Genomic DNA, 27,722 nt, shown 5'->3' with positions numbered 1-27,722 from the left:
TTTATTTTTTTTTTTTTTTATTTAGCTAATGCCTCGACAACTAATGGTCATTGGCATGGTAGGTACGGTAAATTTTTACAGTTAGGTACCTAGTGTCATGTGTAGTGTGTGTGTGTTGAGTAAGTGTCTTGTTACTTTGCAAAGTCGACGTCATTGTCTTTGCAAAGAGACGCTAATTGTATCCGAACGTCTGCGGTCCCTCCGGTGAGTACCGATCTCACGAGGACAGAAACTATTTTCATTTATTAATCTATAATAAACGAAAAATTTCTGACCCTGGTGAGATTCGAACTCACGACCTTTCAGATTTTTCGATCCAAAGGTAGGCGCTCTTACCACTGAGCCACGGAGGGGTTGCGATTTATTTAATTGTTTATATTTTATTCAAATTGTTTATCCCAGAGAGCTTTTTTTGCAATAAGTCAGAAAAAATGATTTTAGAACCATTCTACAAGTGTCAAATTAAAGAGAATGGGCAAAATTTTCAAATTGGTTTAAAAAAAGTGAATAAAACATGCATTTATTAGTAATAAATAATTATGTAAAAGTATCGGCAATCTTTCCTTATAAACTTTTTGAATAACTTTTTTCAAAAAAATCTATTTTTACCGTGTTTTAGGTGCACAAGTAATGTCATGTATATGATAATTGATGGAAAAACGTAATAAATATTTATAATTTATTAAATAAAAAAATAAAAAGGTTTATAAGGTAAAATTGACCATACTTTTGCATAATTATCCACCGAGAACGGCAGTTCTCACCAGTGGCGCACAACACCCCTACAAGCGACACTATATATACACGAAATTTTCGATTTTCTAAACCTGACTGAATTGAAAATTGGGCCAAACCCCATCTTAAAGTATAGGAAAAGACTCGTCCATCCATATGTTACTTCTCTATTTTGGTCCAAGGGTGTGGATTTTACGGCCCTTCCCATTTAGAGTCTGTTTTTCGTTCTCGTCCCCAAAACTCCCAAAAATTTCAAACACTTAAGCCCGACCTTTGCGGCTTCTGATAGCACAGATCATTACCTTTCCAACGCATGTTTAATTTTGAAAATTGTTTATACCATTCAAAAGTTATCGAGCTCAGAATTATGACTCAATTTTTATTTAAAAAAGGGAAAATGTTTGTATGTACAATATGTATGTATGTGTGTGGAAAAGTTACACCGATCTGAATTTTTTTTCTGTGTTTCAAGAGGGTGTAAGGGCCGATTTAGAACTGGTCTAATTTTTGACTTCTGACTACCCGTAAGCCAGCTAGAGGACTAGGTAGATACAAAATAGCATATTTTTTGGGCGTATATATCTTAGGTTGAAGGAGAGACAGGAAAACCGCAAATACACCAAATATATAGGGTTGAGTTGTTAAGCTTTCAAATGGTGCTTAAGCGATCAACCTGAGACATACACACTGCTCACCATAGCCGAAAAACTGAAAAATTAAACTTTGAAAATTTTGGTTCTTAGACATTTACTCAAAATTTCAACCTACGAATTGCGCCAATAACTGAGCGTTTGTAGGAGGATTCAGGATGCGTCTAACGGTATAGTCGGAAAAATGAAAGAATACCCATGAACGAACATATAAAACACGCTGTATTTTCCTGTCACCGTGTCACAAAGAAAATTGCCCAGCGCAAGTACATGTAATAATAATTATTACATGTACTTGCACTGGCCAATTTTTTGTATGACATGGTGACAGGAAAATACAGCGTGTTTTATATGTTCGTTCATGGGTATTCTTTTATTTTTCCGACTGTATATATATCTCATATCTGGGAAAATTCGAATTTTTTAGTTATAGGCTTCATAAGTATGATCAAATCTATTTCTTATGGGAAAAACCGTTTTTCAAACTCAATAATTCCTGTAATACGTTCAGTTATCATACGTGATCTCGGATGCATCTTATACTACTTGTCAATACGTTTTAAACTCATGTTTAGTGATCTTTATATCGAAAAAATCCATGTTATTAATCAATCATGGTTTATGTACTTGCAGTGGTTACAATGCTAAGTTTGATTGGGCAATCCGAGTTCATTTGCCGGCCATAATTACATAATTATTAGAATGGCTGGGATATGAACTCGGATTGTCTTATCACTGGTGTCGTAAGTACTATATCATTTAGGAGAGAATGCGACCAAGGCGACCCCATAAAACGGCAATTCTCGCTAGTGGGGCACAACCCCTCTACATGTGACACTATTATATACATGAAATTTTCGATTTTCTAAATCTGACTGAATTATTAAAGTTTAGGAAAAGATTCGCCCATCCATATGTGAACATTTCATTTTGGTCATAGGGTGTGGATTTTACGTCTATTCCTATTTACGGTCTGTTTTTCTTTCTCGTTCTCAAAACTACCAAAAATTTCAAAAATATAAGTTCGACCTTTGCGGCTTCTGATATTACTGATCATTACCTTTCCAACGCACATCTAATTTTGAAAATTACCAGAGAATGGCAGTTCTCGCCAGTGGCGCACAACACCCCTACATGCGACACTATATATACACGAAATTTTCGATTTTCTAAACCTGACTGAATTGAAAATTGAGCCAAATCCCATCTTAAAGTTTAGGAAAAGACTCGTCGATCCATACATTACTTCTCCATTTTGGTCCAAGGCTGTGGATTTTACGGCCCTTTCCAGCGGAAAGATCTGATATGATAATATCATAATATCCTTACGGATATTCCAGCTACAAAAGATCTGATATGAAAATTACGTGGCGCGAAAATGTATTTTCATTTTGATGCAAAACAAAATTCTAGTTTTATTTTAAAATATTTTTCTATAATATTTGCTAAGTTTGAAGTAAACGCGCCACAAAAGAGTTTCAAAATTCAAACTGTGTCAAATTTACTATTTTGTGGCGCGTTTACTTCAGCAAATATTATGGAAAAATCTTATAAATAATATGGATAAAACTAGAATTTTGTTTTGCATCAAAATTAAAATACATTTTCGCGCCACGTAATTTTCATATCAGATCTTTTGTAGCTGGAATATTTTATGCGCCACTCATTTTTACGGCGTTTAGCGGTTTTTTATTCTTGTTTATTATTAATGAATGCATTTTTGCAATTTGAAAATTTAGCTCATGCTCTTTCATTTGACACTTACAGAATGGTTCTAACATTATTTTTTTCTGACTTGTTATTGCAAAAAAAGCTTTCTGTGATAAACAATTTGAATAAAAAAGATGAAGTTTTCGATCCTAATAGCATTATTAATAATATTTTAGAAAATATTCAAAATATTACTAAAAGATTTTAAATCGAAAAAAAATCTTTTAATTGCCAGATGACGCTAGTCACCTAATATTTTCACTTCAGTTGCAATGGGTGGGAGAACCTCTCAGTGCTGATCAATTGGGGTATGGAGAACAAGCCTACGTTCTTTCCGATTAGGCTCCAATAAGAGCCGAAAATCGAGATTCAAGGGACTGGACTGCGCTCCGCATTCTAATTGAAAAGTAAGATTGTTTTGCCTTCGCATTGCAACTGAATTAAAAAATAAAATTTTTATTTTATTTTTAATTTGAATAAAATTTAAACAATTGAATGAACCGCTTTGAAATTTTTGTCACATATTAAGCACTAAAGAACACTCATTTGACAAAAATTTCAAAGCTGTACACTTATTTTTACAATAGTTATTGCAAAATTAATTTTTTTGAAATTTCAACGTTTTTTCGCAATTATATTAACAATAAATGAGCATATTAAACTTTGTAGTACGCCATTCTAAAGCTTTCTCCATTCTCTCGAATATGTTTGTACTAAGAAAACCATTAGTCTTACTGTTTTCCATTAATTTGAAAAAAAAAAAAAAGGAGAAAAGGCCGTTTTTGACACTAAATTGTTTATAAATAATAATAGCCGCCAGATCCTACGCAGGAAATAGTTACAATTTGTTTTTATAGGTATTACCTGTCGAAAAAATACTTCAGTACCCTGGCTGTTGAAGTGTCATGGAAAAAACCTTATTACCCTGGGGCTAGATTCCGTGCACTGTAGATATCTACACGTTGCTTTCTATCGATGTCAATTTTTAGCTTTAATTGAATTATTTTCTAGTTTTGCTAGGTTATACTTTAATTGATGCTGAAGTGACACTTAGTAAAACAAGAAAATATTTGAATTAAAACTAAATATTCAAATATATTGACATTGATAGAAAGCGATCGGCGTTAGCGATTGTACACAGAATCCCACCCCTGGACTATGTAGGTATATGTATTTTCATGCGTAATCCGAGTTACGATCGAAAAAGCTTCGAAAAATACTTATTTTGTAACTTTGCACTAATTTTACAATATCTCGAGTTCTAATTATTGGACTAAACTCAAAGTAAAGATGATTCAGATTTGATTACAGCACAGAGCCCGCACTATGTGCTTATAAGTATTTCGATTTTAAAATAAATCTCATCAGAGCACCTCTGTGCAAGCATATAAATCTCGTCAGAGCACCTCTGTGGAAGCACTTCTGTGGAAGCACTCAGTGATTTTAGTTTTCCGCCTCTTTTAACTTTATATTGGATTAAAGTTTAGTAATAGTACATTATATACCGCGGGACTGAAGTAGTACATTTAATCCTGAAGGTAAAGTTTATGGCCCGACCGCAGGGAGGGCCATAATTTACCTGAAGGATTAAATGTACTTCAGTCGCAAGGTATATACGATACTTTTCGTACTTCCGGTATGATTTTATTAATTATTCCAATAATTTCAATCAGTTTTTTCTCTCTTCAACTCATTTAATAAACTGTCTTTAAAATAAGTTACCATAGTAACATTGCGTTGTGACAGTTATAATTTAGAAACATTGTCATTACTAGTGTCATTGTAAAGAAACATTGTTATTGATAATTATTGGTATCATGAGTGAAGAAGGTGTATCTGATATTGATAAAAGAGCAGCCGAAGTAGGTGAAGAATTGTTACCACCGAAATCTAGAAAACTATACGAGCAGCAGTACGATGCTTTTAAAAAGTGGTGCCGCTTAAAAAATGTGAGACAACCTACTGAAAATGCGCTGTTAGTCTACTTCGATGATAAATCAAAAGCGGTTTGTGCCTCAACTCTCTGGGCACATTACTCAATATGAAGGTCAATATGAAGAACTGTCACAATATTAATTTGAATATTAACGTTAATTACCATTCTAATTAATTATATTTTTCAATAAAATATCCCTTAAATTCGTTTGTTTGTGATTTAATCGTTCCGGGAGTTTCGTCAATATTTAATCCCGGAGGGATTAAATGTGACACTTTAGTACCTGTCACAAGGGAGTGAAGTTGTCACTTTAGGCCCGGAAGTACGAAAACACCATTTTTTTCAAGGAACAAATTTTATTTGAAAACTTTTTTATTTTTTTTAGTTTACGAGCTAAATAAAACCTTTTAAACAAATTAAGTTGTTTACAACAATTTTTTAAACACTCACATTGAAATCGACCCTCGAATCAGCAGCAAAAATACATAAAAAAAAGAATGTGTGTACTTTGTACGCACGTAAGAAGTTATACTTCTACTATATGATTTCAACGAAATCAATATACTTTAAACAGTTTACTTATATTTAATTTAAATATTAAACTAATTTTAATACCTACTTACTACTTTCCAAAAATTTTTATTAAAACAATACCAAAAATAAAAAGAAAATAAAAGAATAAAACACACACAAACACATTGAAAAATGCCACAAGGAAATGATTTCTGAACAATAATTGTTGCCAAAAATTTTAACTAAATACGTATTTTTTGAAAAAGATTATATAATAATACAGGGTGTTTCATTAATAATTGTCCATATAGTAACTGGACAAAGCTTAGCATAAAATACGAAGATTTAACCTAAAACACTTAAATAAAATGTGGTTCCTTACTGAGTTACAAGGTGTTTTATCTAAAAATTTAAAAATTATTTTTGCTCAGCATTTTTAAACTATTCGACGTATCCTTTTCATACTTGGCAGGAAGTATAGGTACTGTACAAACTACCAAATTACGTTCAACAAACGTTTCTGGCTATTACCAGAGGCGTACAACGGGGGAAAGTGAATGGTTGACCCTTTCCAAATTCTACGCCACTGGAGAAATTGCTATTTTAGTTCAATTTTTGGATTCTCCAATACTTTCTATGAAAATAATATACTCTTCATTCGTAACGATAAAATCATTAGTTTTCGAGATTTTTGAAGTTAAAAATGAAACGACACGGTTATTTTGATTAATATATTGTGTCGCTTCATTTTTAATTTCAAATATCTCGAAAACTAATCATTTTATCGTTACGAATGAAGAGTATATTATTTACGTAAAAAGTATTGCAAAATCAAAAAATAACACTAAAATAGCAATTTCGTCAGTGGCGTAGAATTTGGGAAGGGTCAACCAGCCCCTATCCCCTGTCGTACGCCTCTGGTAGTAGCTAGAAACGTTTATTTATCTTAATTTAGTAGGGTGTACAGTACCTATACTTACTGCCAAGTATAATAAGGATACGCCACATAGTTTTAAAGTATGTAATGGGTACAAATAATTTTTAAATTTTAATCATATGAATAATATAAATTAATCAAAATAACTGTGCCGTTTCATATTTAACTTCAAATATCTCGAAAACTAATGACTTTATCGTTACCAATGAAGAGTATATTATTTACGTAGAAAGTATTGGAAAATCTAAAAATGGCACTAAAATAGTCATTTCGCCAGTGGCGTAGAATTTGAGAAGGGTCAACCATTCACCATCCCCTGTCGTACGCCTCTGGTAGTAGCTAGAAGCGTTTGTTTATTATAATTTAGTAGGGTGTCTAGTAGTCGTACTTTCTGCCAAGTATAAAAAGGATACGTCTAATAGTTTTAAAATGGTAAGCAAAAATAATTTTTAAATTTTTAGATAAAACACCCTGTAACTCAGTAAGGAACAATATTTTATTTAAGTGTTTTAGGTTAAATCTTCGTATTTTTTGCTAAGGTTTCTCCAGTTACGATATGGACAATTAATAATGAAACACCCTGTATACTTACAATCATAAAATGTATAAAAAAAAATAAAAAAATAGTAACTTGCATTGGGATTCGAACCCGCTACCCGTCGATCCCGCCGATCGAAAATCAAAGTGCTTTCCCATTGCACCAGCATCGCGTATCTGTCATGTGGGAATATACACCAACTGACCGTTTACACCATAAAATTTTGACAGTTGTTTATTTATTTATATAAATTTAATCAAATTAATTTGATTTTTGTGGAATTAAAGGAATATTTTGTGGAATAACAATATATTAGGTGAATATTGGTAGAAATTTTGATGGTAATCAAATTATGTAAATCAAAGCATTACATACTATTTTGGTATTAGGTTCATTTTAAATTTTCCAAATAGGTAGGTATCTATGTAATTTTTTATTAGGATACTGAAACATTTATAATTATTACGTACATGTCGCGTTTAAAAACTAATAAAAAGTCACTACAATAATTATTATAAACTTGCTTTTTTCTCTGCCATCACAACAATAAAAACTAATATACACAACATTTTTGTATCCATAATCTCCATATTGAACAATTATTGGCAGATGATTTTAACACCCAATCGGATCCCGTATATAACGTTTGAACGACTAATACCATACTGTCGGTGTGCGCATGCGCCCGGGAATGTAAAAATTTACCCTCGTGCCTAAAAGAAGTAGGTATAACTTCAAAAACTTGGATGGACCCATCAGAATTGAAAAGGCCACGATGACTTAGCCACAGTAAAACCACTCTCCGAAATATTGGAAGTAAAATATTTAGTCGCGCATGGCGACCGCGCAATGTTCCCAGTCGCTTTTGCCCCACTCTCGCATTGCTAGTCGCAATGAAACGTACGGGTTTTAACAGGGAAAACCCGCATGGAAGAGGTTTTACTATCCCTCTTTATACTGTGACTTAGCTGTAGCCCCTAAACTAATCTATCATCAAATCATCTTTTAAATATTATGCAAAATATTAAACTTACACCATAGTAATATCTTCCCATGAATATCTGTCTAGATCTTCTTTCGTATGACATGCTCGATCTTGAAAAATGAATAAACCGTTGAGATTTATTAATTGAACGAGTTCATTATAATCGGCTGCTGTGCAGGCATCTGGCATACATAGTCCTAATTTATAAAAATCCTGAAACTGAAATGTTGAAAATTAGCAAACGTACAATGCACATATTCTAAAGGTGCCGGTGGGGGATGGCGTATATGCGCAGTGTAGTCGGTGTATATGAGACATGAACAATTAATGCATGTCCTGAAATCAAAGAAGATAGACACTACAATGACCTCAGGATTATATCCAATTTATACTATACGTAACGAACAAAAAAAGCTGCTATTCAAAAAAGGAGACAAAAGAGACTTAAAAAACTACAGACCTATCTCACTATAGTATTTTTACTACAAAAACGTTATTACGTAGGTCAAAATTTTTGACGTAAGAGAACTGTCAAAACATTAGAATGTGACTTTTCATTATTGCCATGTTTATAAAAGTCACATTCTAATGTTTTGACAGTTCTCTTACGTCAAAAATTTTGACCTACGTAATAACGTTTTTGTAGTAAAAATACTATACTCTCACAAATGTACAAACTCTTTATTAGAATTATAACCAATAGACTAACAAATAAAATGGACAGTTATCAGCCGATAGAGAAGGCAAACGAATACAACCTTTTTTTTTTCGTCTTTAAATTGCTTGAATCTGTCAATTTAAAAAGCATGATTTGTTTACTGTATTAGACAAACACTTGACACAATAGCTGAAGTAGCAAAATGTGTTAAGGAATCCAGCAAGAGATTACACCTTATGAGAGAGAAAAGCAAAGACGTATGTCCTCTACATAAGAAAAGTAAACTTCAGATATTGTGTGAATAGTACAAAGCACAAAATAGCACAGAATTACTTCTTCTTCTTAACGTGCCCTATCAAGTCCCCTTGATGTTGGCGATTAACATGGCGAAACTGTCTCTGTCTCGAGCTATTCTAAATAGGTGTTCTGCTTTCTTTATTCCTGTCCACTCCCGGATATTCTTCAACCAAGAGGCCTGCTTTCTACCAATTCCTCTGCGTCCTTCGATTTTACCCATCATAATAAGTTGAAGAATATTATACCGGTCTCCCCTTACTACGTGTCCAAAATAGGCCATCTTTCTATATTTGATGTTATCAAGCAGCTCGCGGGTAGCATTTGCTCTCTTAAGGACTGCCACATTTGTCAGTATAGACGTCCATGGTATTTTCAGAATACGTCTGTGCAGCCACATTTCAAAGGCCTCCAAACGGTTAATGGTGGATATTTTTAATGTCCATGCTTCGACACCATACAAGAGGACTGACCAAATGTAACATTTAATCATGCGCTTTCGAAGTTGAAGTTGCAAGGTATCATTACAGAAGAATGACCTCATGTTTAAAAATGTCGTGCGGGCTATCTCGATTCTACATTTTATCTCTTTATCTGGATCTAGTTGTTCAGTAATATGGCAACCAAGATATTTAAAACTGGGTACTCTTTGAATTATATGACCATCAACATATAACCGTGAATCTTGATGGGCCAAACGGCTAAATACCATGTATTTTGTTTTTGAACAGTTTATATTTAGGCAGAATTACACAGATTACAATTCAATAATTTTGATTCCATAGGTATCTGTGATGAGTGTATTTTATCATTAGAGTAAATGTGAGTCGTATGGCTAAATCTGGAAAATATAATATTTGCGATACAAACCCTATTGTACAAACGCGGAATTGTCAGAAATGCATTTTGTCTATGGTCGAAGTAGAGGAAATGGCCGATTGTATCCAGGACGTAGAGAACCCCATCCCAAACTATTCGCTCCTCTTTACCGACTTTTGCGGAAAAATGGTACATTTAAGAAACAAACGGCTGCTGACTGCGAGCTCCCTCGAGATGTAACTGTGCAACTGGAAGAAGCAGTTCTCGAATTAACTGCGAAGTCATCTGAAACAAGTACTCGAAAAACTGCCATTGAATGTAATTAATTTCACTGTATTTAAAATTTTTAAAGAACATCAACTGTATACGTTTCATATACAGAGTGTGCAAGCTCTATTACCTCGAGAGTTTTTTTCGCGCCTACTTTTTTGCCATTGATCAAATTGCTTTCTATTTTTTTTAATTGCATTTTGTTTACTGACTAGACTACTTTTTTACGACATTGTATATGAAATTTTCATAAAAACACTTATGGGCTGAGGAAAATCCATATGGAATCTTTGAAGCTCATTTTCAGAATCAGTTTTCAGTTAATGTATGAATAATTGATCGATTTTTATCCCACAACAACTAACCGGTGAATCTTACCCTAATTTCCTAAAGAAAGAGTTACCTATTCTTTTGGAAGACATTCCTCTACAGCTGAGACAAACTTATGGTTCATTCATTCATGACGATGCAGTAGCCCATTTAGTATTCTTTGCGTCAAGATATAAGAAATCTGGCCTGGCGCTGGGTGGGATGTCCCTACCGATTTAGTATCATAATAAATAGTTGACGTTACTAATCCCTCAATTGTCTTCGCGACGGGTGGCAATAGTTTTGGAACAGCTACTAGGGCCGTACTTTATATTATTTACAGAACTGACTCGTTACCTATCAATGCAAATAAATTATTAAAATTAAAATTTCTAGACAATGTATTAAAAATTTTGTTTACTGTAGACGAATTCGTTTAGTCATCTGAAATTAACTTGCTTGGAATCAATGTAATCACAAACAATTTTTATGTCCAATGCGCCCATTACGTGAATTTTATGGAGTTATATTATAATGTGTTTTATATCGTTTTCACTTTAAACAAAATGGACTTCCAATAATGCAGCTTTCTATCTTTAAATAAAAAAATTAAAGAATCATTAGAAAGAGCATTAGTTAAAGATAAGATATACCTCTAATTATTATTCTATAGCTTTACACATAATTCTCGTGCTTATAGGTATTTAGGTAAAATTAAGTATCATTTATTTATCCAGAAAACATACATTATGGAACATTATGAGAGGGGGGCAAACATATTTAAGTTTGACATTTGCACATTCAGGCAGTTATTTTCTTGCATTTAGATAGAAGGTTAGATCGCGAGTATTCAAGTAAAATGTCTGAAGTCGGTGAAGCTACTGCTAAGTGTAAAACACGTGTACATTTATCTGATGATGCCAAAGAAATTATTAGGAATGTTTATCAAACTGTGAAAGAAGATAATCCAAATCCAGAAGACGGTAAATTCCTCATCAAGACAACATCTCGACTGACAAGGATGCCATATACAACAGTGTGGAAAATTGTTACGAATAGAATTCAACCTCGTAAAAAGCGGAGTGACTTTTCTACACATAAAGCAGTAAATGAAAAAGACGCTGAGGTAATTAGAAGAGCAATTTACAATTTATATTCAAAGAACCTAGTTCCAACGCTTAGTATGATCTACGATCAACTTGTTAAAGACTATTCCATTACGTATTCGCCTTCAACTTTATCAAGATTTTTGAATCACATTGGTTTTCGATACAAGAAAATTAATAAGCGATCATCAATAATGGATTCTCCTCGTCTAATTAAATGGAGAAATGAATACTTGGATGCTATATCTAAATTTAGAGATGAAGGAAGACCGATATTTTATCTAGATGAAACATGGTTCGATACCCACGATACTGCTCAAAAAGGTTGGACAGACGATTCTATTAAATGTGCACCCAATTATCCAATTAATAGAGGTCAGCGAATAATTATTCTGAACATTGGATCCAAAAATGGCTGGCTTGGAGGGGAAATTTTTTTACTATCGGCAAAAAACATTAAAGATTCAAAGCTGGACTACCATGAAAATATGACGAGTAGCTTGTTTAAGGAATGGTGTGAAAAGAAGGTGTTGCCAAATTTGCCTCCAAAAAGTGTAATTGTAATGGATAACGCAACGTATCACAGCAAACAAATTAGAAAAATCCCCAGTGTAGGTTCGACAAAAAAACAGATATCTGATTTTTTGTATGACAATGATTTGTACTTTGAAGAAACATATACAAAAAAAGAAATATTGGAAGTTCTTCAGACAAAAGTGTTTGAGAAACAATTTGTTATAGACGAATTAGCCAAACGTGATGGTCATACTGTATTGCGATCACCTCCTTACTACTGTGTCTTCAACCCCATTGAATTAATCTGGAGCCAACTTAAGGAAAGTTTACGGCGAAACAACTGCTGTCCCAAATTTAGTAGCGAATCGGTGTCACATGTTGTAGAAGAAATAAAAAAGATTTCCCCAACACTGTGCCAAAATTGTGTTTCACATGTTATAAAAACGGAAGATCATTACAGAACATTAACCTCACATATTAAACCAATAATTATAACATTAGATAACGATTCTAGTGAAGATGACAGCGATAGTGACATAGAGTTGTAATTTTTGATTTTTGCTACCACTCTTTTAATCTTTTATTGTTATTATCATTAATTTCCTTAATTTCTTTAATTTTTTCATTTCTCTTATTTCATTGTACATAATAATATACCTATAACTACATAGATATAAATACGTAATAAATATAATGCTATGATATTTAAATTTATATTTATTATTCCAACCCCATTAAAACATTATATCTACTTGAAGACTTGAATTTTTTTTTTGTTAAGGGGATGGGAACGAACTTTCGGCTTTAAGCCGTTACGTTATTACCGAGGGTCGAAAATCCCTGAAAATTTCTATAATGTTTATTTTAATTAGTTACAGGGGTGAAAAACTAAGAGAAAATTTAGTGTGATTTTTAATTTCAAATATCTCATTCAAAAGAAACTTTTAATTCATTCCAAGGGACTTTCGGCCCTCGGTAATAAAGTAATTTTTCATTCTGCGTTTAAAAATGATTACATTTAAAACACATTGAAAATTTTGACAGGCGTCAAAATTTTGCATTTGTTCCTTTTACCTTAATTTTAGCGAATCCGCTCCTGGAGGGTTTGTTGTTTGTTATTATGATACTAAACCGGTAGGGACATCCCACCAGCGCCAGGCCAGATTTCTTGACGCAAAGAACGTAAACAGTTAGATACAGTGCAGGGGAGGTACGGTAGGGTGGCCTGTTCGATCGCCGGATTTAAATCCTTTAGATTTTTGTATTTGAGGTTTTTTTGTTCTTAGTTTCTTCTACTCCCGTCGAAATTATTGACGACTTGAGGAATCGAATTATAGGGTCATTTTGAACATTTTATGTAGCTTTGGGCCTGGTGAAAATCTTAGTGTTAGGTACTTTTTTTATTGTTCTGGTGTAATGTTATTGTAGTAGATAGTTCTTGATAATATATTAACGAAATTAAAAATACGCGCTTTATACTTACATCAGGATTAGAAATGTTCACTTTGGGGGATGGTATTAGTAAACCGTGTGTACAGTATTTGCCCAATATTCTGTCTTGTGTGTATTCATGCCTAATTTTAATGCATTGATCATAATTTCCCCAATCAAAATATGAGCCGGTAGCTAAGCCACTCCAAGGGAATTTTGCTGTAGCGTCAAACACTAAAATAAAAAAATATATGAAATTATTTTACAACTCGAAAAATATGAAATATAATACGTGCTTGTTGGAAAAAAGTGATGGAAACGGGCGACTGGAGCTGGAGAGAAATACTTTAGGAGGCTAGAACCCATATAGGAAATTGATTGTGGTATCCTTCGTTTTAACCTATATAGTCCAGGACGCATCTGTTTTGAGATAGACGTTGAGAAGTGACTCATATTTTTTTACAGAAATTGCTTGGAATTAGCTCACATAATAATAATTGAGTTATCCTCCCACTCAGAAAGGTCCGGAATATTGTTTAAATAATCAAAATGTCAAAAAATTGAGGAAAAATTCGATGTTTTTCTTAGTTTTTTGATTATAACTTTTAAAGTATTCACTTCCGAGAAAAGTTGCGTAATTCCTAATTTTCCTAATTTCCTACAATATACAATTAGCTAAAAATTTTAAAAATTGTCACCCTTGTTGCAAAATAGCAATAATTGAAAAAACCATAAAAAAACAAGTAGACGTATTTTACGTTTTTCACCCATTTATGCAACATTTAGGACCTTCATATTTTACATAAAAAAACTTTATGACATAGTCAAACAATATGGTAAATTTGATTAAGATCCGTTCAAAATATTTTGCAAAATAAATTTTGCAATACAGCTTTTGCAAAAAAAATTCATTTTTTCAAAATGTTGCAGGACTGAAAATAAAGCAGATAGCAAGTTGAGATTTTTTTACATATAGAAGAATACTGTCTGTACCTTTCATTTGCAATTTGCAAAATTAAAATCGTTTAACTACCACGGAGCCAGGAATTTTTTTAAATAAACATAAATTTTGGGTGCTACGCGCAGGACAGCGGTATTCGATTCACACAAGTTGATTTCCACCAAAATTTCTTCCAATCTTTATCTGATATAATATATCTATTATTTTCTTATTCTATATTTTGTTGTATTTTAATATTTTAATTCCACAAAAATCAAACTAATTTGCTTATTGTTTGTGAAATATTGTTTCAACAATTGCATATATTTAGTAATAATAAACTTTTATTCTCCAAGTTAAAATATATGAACAAAGAAAGTTTTTGCTAAAAAAGTGTTATCTCAAAGGACAGAGTATGTGTTTTTATTTTGCTATTAACAAATTTATTTATTGATATCGAAATGTACTAAAAATTAAAATTTATCAATCATTATCAAAGGTCATAGGAATGCCCAATCAGAGCAAACGTATCAGCTGTCCTGCGCGTAGCACTAAAAATTAATGTTTATTTAAAAAAATTCCTGACGCCGTGGTAGTTAACCCATTTTAATTTTGAAAATTGCAAATGAAAGCTACGGTATTCTTCTATATGTAAAAATAATTTCAATTTGCTAACTGCTTTATTCTCAGTCCTGCAACATTTTAAAAAAATGAATTTTCTTTGCGACAGCAGGATTGCAAAATTTATTTTGCAAAATCTGTTGAACCGATCTTAATGAAATTGACAGTAATGTTTTGTTTATCATATAGTTTTTCTGGATGAAACATGAAGGTTCTAAGTGTAGCATAAATGGTTGAAAAATGTAAAATGCGAATACTTCTTTTTTTATAGTTATTTCGCAATTATTGCTATTTTTCAACAAGGGTGACAACTTTTAAAATTTTTAAGGTGACACATGACAGAAGCTCGAAACAAATGACTGTGAATGTAAAGCCATATTCTTTCATTTTTCCGACTGTACGTTTGGAAAAACTATAATATCAACAAAAATAAAAGACAATTATTATGTATTCCTATAAACTTATTTGTTCCATTGATAACAATTTCTAATAGATAATTTACAATGAAATTCATAAAATTGCCCTGTGATTTAAGTGATAAATAGTGTTATCAGTTCAAATATTTTGATTTTAACTTTTTGCGATAAATTGTATTGATGTTTTGAATGTTTTTACAACTGAAGTAGCAAGCTTGTTATTACCTACCTACTATAAGTATACGCTCTGAGCTTCGCTGGTGTCGCTCCTGGCGGATTACTAATTCAACTTTCACCGGTAATTTTTAAATTTATTATTTAATTGTTATCGCTTAATATAAAATCTAATTAAATGTAACAGATTTTTTTAAGATTTTGCTAATCATTTTCACGTTCTATTGATGAAATATTAATTTCTTACTTCGGATACTTTCACAATTATCGTGTAGATGGCGCTATAATTAATAGATTAATTTATAATTACATATTTTACGGTACATAAAAAAACGTAAATTCAGTATTTAAAACGTAAGTACATTTAAGGTAAAAATATATACCACAGCTTTGACCAACTAATATTTTTTATAATTAATGTTTTTAATTTTAATTTTAGAAATATAATAGAGAGACAATGCCTTAAAGGGAAGGAACTATTTCTCATGTTCGTCGATCTGAAGGCGGCATTTGATACAATAAACAGAGAAATATTGTGGAAAATATTGGAGAGCTATAATATACCAAAAAAGATGATAAAAGTCATAAACTCTATATATATGGAAGTAGAAGGCCAAGTACAAATAAATGGAGAAAGATCAGGCACTTTTAAATGGGATAAGGGAATTAAACAAGGAGATGGACTAAGCCCCCTCTTGTTTATAATAGTCATGGATACTTTAATCAAAAATACCAAAGATCAAACAAGAAACCTTCAATACATAGTAGGATATAAAAACTTAAATGCAATAAAGATCAACTCCCTTCTATACGCTGATGATATAGTTTTAATCACAGACACAGTAGAGAAAATGCAGAAACTAATAGATATTTGGCAAAAAGAGATTCATAAATTAAAAATGGAAATGAACCTCAACAAAACAAAACTTATGATAATAAATGAAGATGAGAAAAGGGAAAGGAATACTAATATAATAGTAAAGGAAAAAGTAATAGAACATGTATCTACTTTTGAATATTTGGGAAATATAATAACAGATGATGGGAAAACGGACTTGGCAATAAGTAATAAACTGAAGAAGGCAACTAGCGTGTACTACTCTTTAAATAATACAATTTTTGGAAAGTCAGAAATAAGCAACAAAACTAAACTCAGAGTATATAACAGCATAGTAAATCCGATAATGACATATGGGGCGAAAACATGGATTGTCCAAAAGAAACATGAATCAATGATAAACGCGACCGAGATGAAATACATGAGAAGAATAGCCGGAGTTACGAAGTTTGACAGATTCAGAAATGAAGATAAAAGAAGAGAGCTGGAACAAGAACCGATAATTAGGAAGATCAAAAACAAACAATTAAGCTGGTTTGGACACATACAACGAATGGAGCAAAATAGACTTACAAAGAAGGTACATGAAGCCAAAATGGGAAACAAAAGAAAAAAGGGAAGGCCGAGGAAGACATGGATGGACCAGATCCAAGATATAGGTGAAAGGAGACACATCAGTATGAGGGATATGAAGAACCTGGCCACCAATAGAAGCAATTGGAAGAAGTGGATAAAAGACGGAACCCGACATCCGACGCCCTGAAGGGCACTAAGGATTATGAGAAAGAAGAAGAAGAATTTTAATTTTAAATTAATCACTTTGACATTTATGTCAAATTTCCGGTAAACGTTTACAGACTTGCCACTACTGGCGCTCGCGAATTTATAAATATCCCCTCTACGTACCAGCTCACAGCGTATAGTTCAAAGAAATAAGTTAAAAAAAGTACCCTGTTAGGGACTTTGACCCGACCAGATATCTCTTTTTTGAGTTTTATAAGTTTTTTGAGTTTATTGGATCTCTATCCGCTTTGGTCTCGTATGTAGAGGGGTTAATTAAAAGTTCGCGAGCGCCAACAGTGAAAAAGTGATTGAACTTTTGTTGGAAATTTGACGTTCTGCTGTAATAAGAGTTGCATATAATTTTTATTAAATGACCCCTGTAACTTATTAAAATAAACATTATAGAAATTTTCAGTAACTTTCGGCCCTCGGTAATAATGTACCGAACTAATCTTTCATTCTGCGTGTGAAAATTTTCAAAAATACTTATTAGTTTTCTCAGGATTCGAAAAAAATTAATGCATTTAAAAAGTTTGGGCCGAAATTTTACGTTTATACTCTTAATTATTTATTTAAGTGTAATAAGTGCATAATTTATTTTTAAGTAAGTATTATAACTATATGTACAGTGAATGAAAAACGTATTAAGTTGTGAGATAAAAAGAAATAAAACTAGTAGAGTTGTTAAATTTAGCGATATTAACATATAAATTCACATTATATTGATTGTTTCCCACCTTTACACGTATCAGAGGAGTATGTCAACCAAAACTGTCACTGTGACAGTGGTATTTGCCAAACTCGTCCGATACGTCTAAAGGTGGGAAACAGTCAATTTAATGTAAACTTGTAGGTTAATATCGCTAAATTTCCCAGCTCGACTAGTTTTATTTCTTTTTATCCTACAACTTAGTACGTTTGCCATCTTTTGTGCTATTTTGCCGGTTATTAGCGCGCTCATCACTGTATAATAATTATTATACTTTTTTGCAGAATAATTTTTTTCTAATATTAGCTGTCAACATAACTTCAAAACGATAAGCAAAATCTTAAAAATAATCATAGTGAATAATAAATTCTGTAATTACTGATATTAATTATCGATTACAATCCAATTACTTCTTTGCGTTGTAAATATTACACGATAAGAATTAAATAATAAGTTTGAAACAATTATTTGCTTTTCTCCTTTTCTCTTTAAATTACTAATCGAAGTTGTACTAGTAATCCACTGGGTGGCGATACCAGCGAAGCTCACAGAGGATAGGCAATACTTCTCTCTTTAAATTTCTAACCGAAGTGATACCAGTAATCCACTAGGTGGCGATACCAGCGAAGCTTATGGCGAATAACCAAAACTCCTATGTCTCCTGCAGTGGGTTCGGTGGACAAAACAAGAAAAAAAACTAGAACGAACATGTAAACCGAATGGGACCAGATAGATTAGCGAACATCTGTAAAAACAACAAGCCGTATTTGCGGTGTGCAAGTACTTGGAAGGGATACGTTAAACGATCGTGCGCGAATAGCGGAGAACTATTGCAACTTTCTTAAATAATTCATATTGTCAATTGAAATTGTCAAATTGACGTACATTTCATATCTACTGTCATTGAAAAAGAAACATTATATGTTGCTCAACAATATTGATATGATATGCAATTATTACATAAAGGTAAATTTAATTAATTGTATTTGGCTTGCAGTACTGCATTTTAATAACTAATTTTATTTACTACATACAATTGTTTACGTTTTAATAACATAACCTGAATCTTATTTTTTCTTCTTATTATTTTTTTGTGCTATGGCCTTGACAATTATCCAGTAACCAGGACTAATATAATTGGCCAATATAATTAAAAGTGCGAATAAAGTTGCAGAGCGTAGAAATAGGTGTCGCTTTGCCGAACTTGCACGGTCCCAATAGCAGAAGACCCGTTGGAAGGCTGCCGAAAAGGTGGAAAGGCATGTACAGTCCACAACAATTGAAAAAGAATAAGACGCAGACAAACAGGAGTAATCCTAGTGGCACGAAGAAGAAGAAAAAGAAGAATTTCCAGATTGGTTACTTAGAAAACAGTAAAAAAACTTAAGAATTCTTTATTTTCAATAATTGTAATTCATCTTCATATTTTATCATAGTGAATTTTGATTAAAAACTTTTTCTTATTTACGTCAAAAGTATTTGTAATTAATTTTAAAAGACCTTTGATCTTATCTTTTTAAGATTAATATATTTAGCTCCTAACAGATTAAATACTTAATTTTAATCTTCTATATTTTATTCCTATGATTTCGGAGGATTTTGGGTGATCCTTTGAAATTTATTGCATTTGACTGTGTGGCTGACATAAAATTGACATTCACCTTCTGTGCTACAGCATTATAGTCCATTGTTTCACGGTTTTTACTCTAAATTTTATAGAACCGCTTGGTTTGACATGAAATTTGGCATACCTATTTTTCATTAGCTATAACTCTGCTTTTACTAGGTGTAGAGACGTGATATATCTATACACCATTTTTTTTTTTTAATTTTTTACAGGCTATATTTTTGCTATGAATGTTTTTTCGACAAAATACTTACTATTTGAGTTATTTACGAAAAACCGTCTAAAAGCGTGGTTATTTTGTTGAAAAAATGAACATATTCACTGTCAAATAACTCGAAAAGTATTGACTTAGTGAAAAAACTCTATAGAACAAAAGCTACTTAAAATTAGTCAGTTTATCCATTTGCGGACTTACTTTGGACGAATATTTTTTCACCCCCAAGAGGGGGTGAAAACCACCCCCAGGGCAAAAGCACATATCGGCACAATATCACTTTTTTTCTTTGACTTGTTAGCTATGTGTATGCCAAAATTCATGTCAATCCAAGCGGTTCTTTAAAATTTAGAGGTTTTGCAATATTTTACCGTTAAAGAACGGACTATTAGAAATATACATTAAACTAGGAATGTGAAATGAAGAAGATATATAATAATTAGATAGAATAAATAAAAAAAAATATTGAAATAATCCTTAATGCACGAGTAGGTATACGCTGTGAGCTCGTACATAGAGGGGATATTTATAAATTCGCGAACGCCAGTAGTGGCAAGTCTGTAAACGTTTACCGGAAATTTGACATAAATGTCAAAGTGAATAATTTAAAATTAAAATTAAAAACATTAATTATAAAAAATATTAGTTGGTCAAAGCTGTGGTATATATTTTTACCTTAAATATACTTACGTTTTAAATACTGACTTTACGTTTTTTTAATGTTCGGTAATATGTATTTTAATTTAATCTATTAATCTTAGCGCCATCTACACGATAATTGTGAAAGTATCCGAAGTAAGAAATTAATATTTCATCAATAGAACGTCAAAATGATTAACAAAATCTTTAAAAAATCTATTACAATTTAATTACTTTTTAGCGTTGTAAATATTAAGCGATAACAATTAAATAATAAATTTAAAAATTACCGGTGAAAGTTGAATTAGTAATCCGCCAGGAGCGACACCAGCGAAGCTCAGAGCGTATACATCGACACAAAAGGCAGAGCATACAGTAGGAAAAATGAAAGAATACCCATGAACGAACATATAAAACACGCTGTATTTTCCTGTCACCGTGTCACACAAAAAATTGGACAGCGCAAGTACATGTAATAATTATTGTTACATGTACTTACGCTGGGCAATTTTCTTTGTGACACGGTGACAGGAAAATACAGCGTGTTTTATATGTTCGTTCATGGGTATTCTTTCATTTTTCGGATTGTACATATTACGATCATATTTATAGAAAAATTAAGAAGATAAATAATGAGAAACATACATATAAAAAGGTAAAGGTTAAAAATAGTAATAAATTAATGAGTAGGAAAAGAAAAGTATTTTAAAAAGGTGTAATAGCTATTTATGTACCAAGTCAGTAAGTAACTCTTTATGGAACGAGTCTGATATTACGAGCAGAGCGAGCGAAGCGAGCGAGACGAGTAACAGACGAATTCGATAAAGAGTCTTTACTGACATGATGCAATCAAAATTTTATCGCCAACCATAAAAAGCAATAAAAAATAATCACATTTTGTTTATTCTTTTTGTTGTACAAACACACGATTCTTAGACATTTACTACGGTTGCCTATTTCGACTAACCAATGAACATTAAGACCGCGATTACGTCACGAGAGTACAGTAATTTGAATCGTAATATGATTAATCGGTATTTTTATGTCTGTTATGTATGGAAAATAGTAAAGATAGTTGTGAAATAAAGATGTTTAGTGGATTATAACACCTAAGAAGACCTATTTACAAAAACAACATAACTGTATTTTTAAGATTTCTGTAATTTGTTAGTGTAAAATCTAATTTTTATGAAAGAATTTGGAAATTTTAATGATTTTATTTATAAATATTATAGATATGATATTTATAAATATTATAGATATGATATCTATAAATAATATCTATAAATAATATCTATAAAATTTCAAATTCTTTCATAGAAATTGTATTTTTGCACTAAAAAATTACAGAAATCCTAAACATACAGTTATGTTATTTTTGTAAATGTGTCTTATTATGGATAACTGTTGATATTTGGATGATTTGATACTTAAAATTAATCAGGACCGGTTGCTCGCGTTTATCCAACGGTTAATGTAAAATTTACGGAAATCTAGGACTTACATATCCATTCTACGCTGAAAAATCGCTTATACTGAATTTCCATCAAAACTGGATTAACTATTGAATACATACCGTTCTTAGAGGTCAGCTAGGATTATTTGAATTAGAAATACTTGTGTAATTTATTGTAAGAATTTAAATTATAGGTAATAAATTTGGCCACACTACAGCCTGTACCTGGCATTCTAAACATTATTATTACATTAATACATAATGAAATTGCTTATGAATGAAACAAGCAGAATTGCTTATAAAGAGGAAGAAGAAGAAAAAGACATAATGAAATTTTAACATTTTAACGTCTTTTTAAATTTAAAAATAGGCTTGTGTACTCTTGTGACGTAAGTCAAGTCTCCCCACCACACTTGGAGTAGGCAACCGTAGTAAATGTCTAAGAATCGTGATTTAATTCCTAGCTGAGCGCTTTCAGTCATCTTCAGAGCTATGTTAAAAATTTAAAAAGTATCTCTACTATTATAAAGAGGGATTCCATTGGTAAAAAAATATTGAAAAAATTTATAAAATTCGTCTATCGAAGTTAAAAATCAATCTAGATAAAATTGAGGAGGCAGACAGAATTTGTCTAATACCGGAACAGCCTGACTAGTGTTTATACAAGAACCAATCAAGGCCAGATTTTGACGGCGTTAACTATTATGACTGAAACCGAAAAGGAACTCGAATCAGCTTCACACTGTTTTAATCGTATGATAATAAATTATTAGAGGGAAGCTTGATGGAGGAATGAGGATCTATGAAAAATTGATGGAACAAAGAATTAGAAAAATTAAAGCTTAGTGCACGCAGAGCCTTCAATAGAATCAAAAAAGTAATTGGGACAACTACGAAACGCTCTAACAAAATATAACATTAAGTTAAAGGGGTCTAAGACCTAAAAGGAAAACATGGAGGGAATTCTGTGCAGGTATTACCAATTTAACCTTCGGCAAGCGCCTTCAAAGTTCAAAATGTTATCAACTGTCAATAGCCTTTGGAAACACTCCTACAATATTTCCAACAGAACTACTTTTATTCTCAAAAATGACTTTAAAACGCCTTAATTCAGCCAAAGTTTTTATTGGCTCAGATAGACCAAGTTTACTAAAGACTAAGTTAAAACTTAATAAGTTAATAACAGCTTGGAGCTGGAAATAGTCTGTAACTGACAGGGCGCAACAAAATAACTTTCCTGTGGGTGTCAGGGAATAAAATAATTGTCGGTAGTGAGATTTTTGGCAGAACCATTTTGCGTTGGGAAAAAATGGGAAAAGAAAATGAAGAACAAGACTTCTTTTTCTTTTTCTTCATGTGCCATCTCCTCTAGCAAGGTCGGCAACCATCATGGCAATTCGCACTTTCGATACCGCTGCTCTAAAGAGATCAGCAGAAGTGCAGTTAAACCAACCTCTCAAATTGTTTAACCATGAGATACGTCTTCTTCCACGACTCCTTCTACCCTGTATTCTTCCTTGTATTATTAACTGCAACAGGTTAGGATAGACTACTGAGAAAATATTCCCCAAAGGAAAGTAAAAAGGTTATTACATCGTTCTTCTTCCGACACAAAAATAATCTTAGAATTTTAGAAGATCGAACTTGGAGTAATTACAGATGTTTTCACTGGATATTGATCACTCAGATATCGTATCTGCAAAATGGAAAGTCAACAGACTAACATGAAGATTTTACAAAAATTTAGAGAAAACGGCCGAAATGTTGTCTGCAACTGCAAGGTAGTTGTTCACCAATGTCATAAGTACATGGAACAGGTATTTTTAGAGCACTCCAGGTAACAAGTAACTCTCTTGAACGGATATTAGACTTTCTTAGAAGCCTAGATCGGCTAGACTGACTATAGATGTTGGATATACACAGAGGATGTTACAGCTAATAGTGAGGAAATGTTTTGTCGAGTCCATGAACGCTTAACATGTGTACCAGAGGTTTGCCTAATCAGCGCGAGGCATAAAACATAAGACTTTGATGTAGGGAGTACTATAATATTAAAAAAACGAGGAGGAGTAAACTTAAAACTAGAAACTAAAAAAATCACCAGATTCATCTTATTTTTTGGTAAATCATGTCGGCATTTGACGGTAATCCATAAATATTATATTATTATACTAATACGTCGCTAAAGAGTTCTAAAGTTTTTTTTTTATATAAATGCAGACTAAAAATCTAAAAATTTAAAGAATAACTCAGAAAACACAAAAAATCGCCGATAATAATTAACCTATTAATTTTAAATGAAAATAGTGTCAAAATTCCATAACTGTCAATATTGTAAAAATTTCATAATTTAGTGAAGTAAACTTGTCTGCTGTTGGACCAATTACAAACGAGCATTACGGCGCGATAAATTTGAAGTACTCTTCCTAGTTTCAAAACGAGATATAGTTGAGTTTGTATCACTGGCCCATAAAGAAATAAAACTGTTTAAGCTGTATTTTGATACGAAATTCATTTTTGTGTAACTGAAATTTATTTTCTATTCATTCCGAACCAGGAATCCTTCTCTAACGGTATTTGTGAGACTTTCGAAACTTAACAGGTTTCGGGGCCAATGGACTCCTTTGAAATCTACAATCTAGCACAATTTTGCACATATAAAAACAATAGAAAATAAACACAGAACAAAGCAAGAAAGATAGCAAAAATGGTAGTAAAAACGGTAGCAAGAAACAGAAGAGAATGGAAAAAACCCTTTTGCTCCTCTAAAAACTATAATATAATGACCATTTCTTTCACTATTACACAGGGACTACTAATGAGGGAAGATGCAGATAGATCTGGAGATGGTTGAAAAAGAACTATCTCGTAAACTGAATATGGCAGGACAGAGTGAAGCGTTTTGTAGTAATATTATAACACTGTATAAAATATGTTTTACATCTTTACTCTGAATAATTGTATCAATGTTATTAATCGTATAATAACCTTAAAAGACCACGAACAGAAAAAGCAAAACATGACTTTGAACTGTAGGTGCGTGTTATAGTTAAATTTAGTAAGGTATAGGTAAATACAGTGGATGCAAAGACATGTATTATTCGTATATTATTATTAGACATGGTTATTTTGAAATAGTTTGTGTTAGATCAGTAATTTAAGTGTTTCGACATCGTAGAGGATATGTAAAAATAAAGAAATAAAGTTTAATTAATTTGGACCAAAAAGGCACATGATCCTAACCACCAACATATTTATTTATGACAGTTTTGATCAGGGCTCCCGTAACCGGGCGTGCAACGCGTGCGACGCATGCGGGCGCAACCCCGAAAGGGCGCCAAACCGAAGGTTTGGTAAATAAGAAATTTTTATTTTAAATGAGATAATTTTTTTATATATAATCTTAAATTTAATTTTTTCATGGACTCCTAGAGAAATCTCAAAAATCAAATATTGGGTTATTACTGAAAAAATAATTAAAATCTTATTTTATATTTGGTGTTAATAAACAATTAGGTACTACTATTATTGTATTTTTTAAAACAATATAAAATCCAAATATCTTTTTGTTTTTCATTACATTACTTTATGTTTTTCATTACATATTAATGTTTTCTAAAGTAAAAAATAATATTTCGGGTATGGTGCGCAGTTCCAAAATAGAAGCCATAAAGCCATATAAAATTCATAAATATAATTTGTGAGAATTTTACACATATAGCAGATAAGGATACCTTTAACATACAAATTAGGCAGTATTAGAATAATTGATCAAGTCCTAAGTTCGTTAAGTAGTAGATTTGATTTATGATGTTTGGTTATCATCACTTTTTTGGGTTTTTAGTGACATTATTACATTAAGTGACGATGATATTTAAAAAAAACTTATTTGCTCTTCAACAAAAGCTGACTACACTCTACATGACTCTACTTATTACTAAAAACTCTTAATAATTAATATATGTTTGAAAATATGTAACTACATCTCTACCAAATATCACTTTTTCATTAAGAATCCTCCCCACTTTAACTTTGTTGCTTCTAGTGGTGAGAGATCATTTTGAAAATTAAAGTTAGTAAAAATTATTTGAGTTCTACTATGGTAGAGGAAAGATTATCTGGTTTGGCAATATTAGCTATACAGGGTGTCCAGAAACTCTGCCGACAAACGAAAACAGGAGATTCCTCAGATAATTTTAAGACAATTTAACCCAATTCAGCTATTATACTCCGAAAATGCTTCCTAAGGGAGCTAGAGCTATTTGAAGATGGCGTCTTGTAATTAGTTTTTCTTAAATACCTCCAGAACGCTTTGAGTTAGAAAAATGAAAATTGGTACGCATATTGATTTTCCATAGGTAAATCGATTCCGTGTATTGCAAATTTCTAGTAGTGGTCATAGGCGTCCGTTTTGAGCAGGGCAACGGCTACTTTATGGCATGACTTTTTGTCTTTAATTTTTAAGCATTTTTGACTCTGAATTATTAAATTGTGAGGTATTCTAGTACTAAAAGGTACTCTTGCTTTAAGTAGGTAGGACACAATGTAATCTAGAAAAAACGATTTGAAAATTTTTCGTTTTTTGAATTTGAAAAAAAAATTGAAAAAAATTTAACGGTGTATTTTACCGGCGTGAAATTGATTTACCTCTGGAAGATAAATATACGTATTAATTTTCGTTTTCTAACTAGAAGTATCTGGAGGTATTTAAGAAAAACTAATTATAAGACGCCAACTTCAAAGACCTCTAGCACCTTAGGAAGCATTTTCGGACTAGGTGAATTGGGTTAAAGTTTCTTAAAATTATCTGAGAAATCTCCTGTTTTTGTTAGTCGGAACAGTTTCTGGACACCCTATATAGAAAGAGCTTGTCAATAAAATTGACTTTAAAGATAATATAAAATAATTTGTTGCAGTCAAATCTAGAAAAACACCCATTTAATTCAATTTAGATTTAAGCTATCGCTTTCAAGATTTAAGAGAGTAGGCCCAAAATTTCGGACCAATGTTTTTTAAATGTACTTACTCATTTTTTTCGAATCCCGAGAAAAGTTATAAATATTTTTTTAAATTTAAACACAGAATGAAAGATTACATTATTACCAAGTATTTTGACAACAACGTCCGAAGTGAATGTCGAAACGTTAATAAAATAATTTTTTAAGTTAAATTGTGGCTTATTCCCAATTTAGAAATTTAGTTAATTACAAAATGCCACAAAGAAATAGCTTCAGAACAACATTATTACCAAGGACCGAAAGTTCATTAGAATAAACAAAAAGTTTTTTTTATGATATACATATTTAAAATTAAAAAATCATACTAAATTTTCTCTTTTTTTCACCCCTGTAACTTATTAAAATAAACATAGAAGTTTTCAGATACTTTCGGCCCTCGGTAATAATGTAATCTTTCATTTCAAATTTTTGAAAAATACTTAAGTACATAGTTTTCTCAGGATTCGAGAGAATTGAGTACATTTAAAAAGCATTGGCCCGGAATTTTTCGCCTAATTTCTTAACTAATATATTAATGTTTTATTTGTTTTTTTTTGCCCTCATCAGCAAATCAGTTACAAGAAAAATAAAATTTGAGTTCTTGCAATTTCTGTTGTTTTATTACAAGTAAAAAATAAAAACATAATATAGATTTGTTTCATAAGTGGATATAGTAGATTTAAGGGCGCTAAAATATATGCCGCACGCGGGCGCCCCTCAGCCTTGCGGGGGCCCTGGTTTTGATAGTGATGATTTACCAACTAACTGATGAAATAATGTTAAAACTAGCGACGTATGTTTGTCAGAGCCACGAATTTAACCTGGAATGAGGAATTCTTGAAGACAACGTAGAGGCCAAAAGATCCAGAGGAAGATCTCGAGAACGATGGTCGGACCAAAT

The 27,722-nt window shown here is 31.9% G+C and overlaps 1 protein-coding gene across 1 annotated transcript in view; it reads right to left on the bottom strand.

The window, feature by feature from the left end:
* LOC114332671 (nose resistant to fluoxetine protein 6) overlaps positions 1-27,722 on the bottom strand; it is a 125,001-nt gene that overhangs the window by 96,618 nt on the left and 661 nt on the right. Inside the window, exons 2-3 of the mRNA XM_028282500.2 lie at positions 13,460-13,641; positions 8,054-8,223 (exon numbers count right to left, since the gene is read on the bottom strand). Of these exons, the coding sequence (XP_028138301.1) occupies positions 8,054-8,223; positions 13,460-13,641 (352 nt within the window). The remainder of the gene's footprint in view (positions 1-8,053; positions 8,224-13,459; positions 13,642-27,722) is intronic.

This window comes from Diabrotica virgifera, chromosome 1 (assembly GCF_917563875.1).
Source record: "Diabrotica virgifera virgifera chromosome 1, PGI_DIABVI_V3a".
Classification (NCBI taxonomy): Eukaryota; Metazoa; Arthropoda; class Insecta; order Coleoptera; family Chrysomelidae; genus Diabrotica; species Diabrotica virgifera.
The sequence above is the reverse complement of the archived record's forward strand: the minus strand, read 5'-3'. Positions and strand labels throughout refer to the sequence as shown.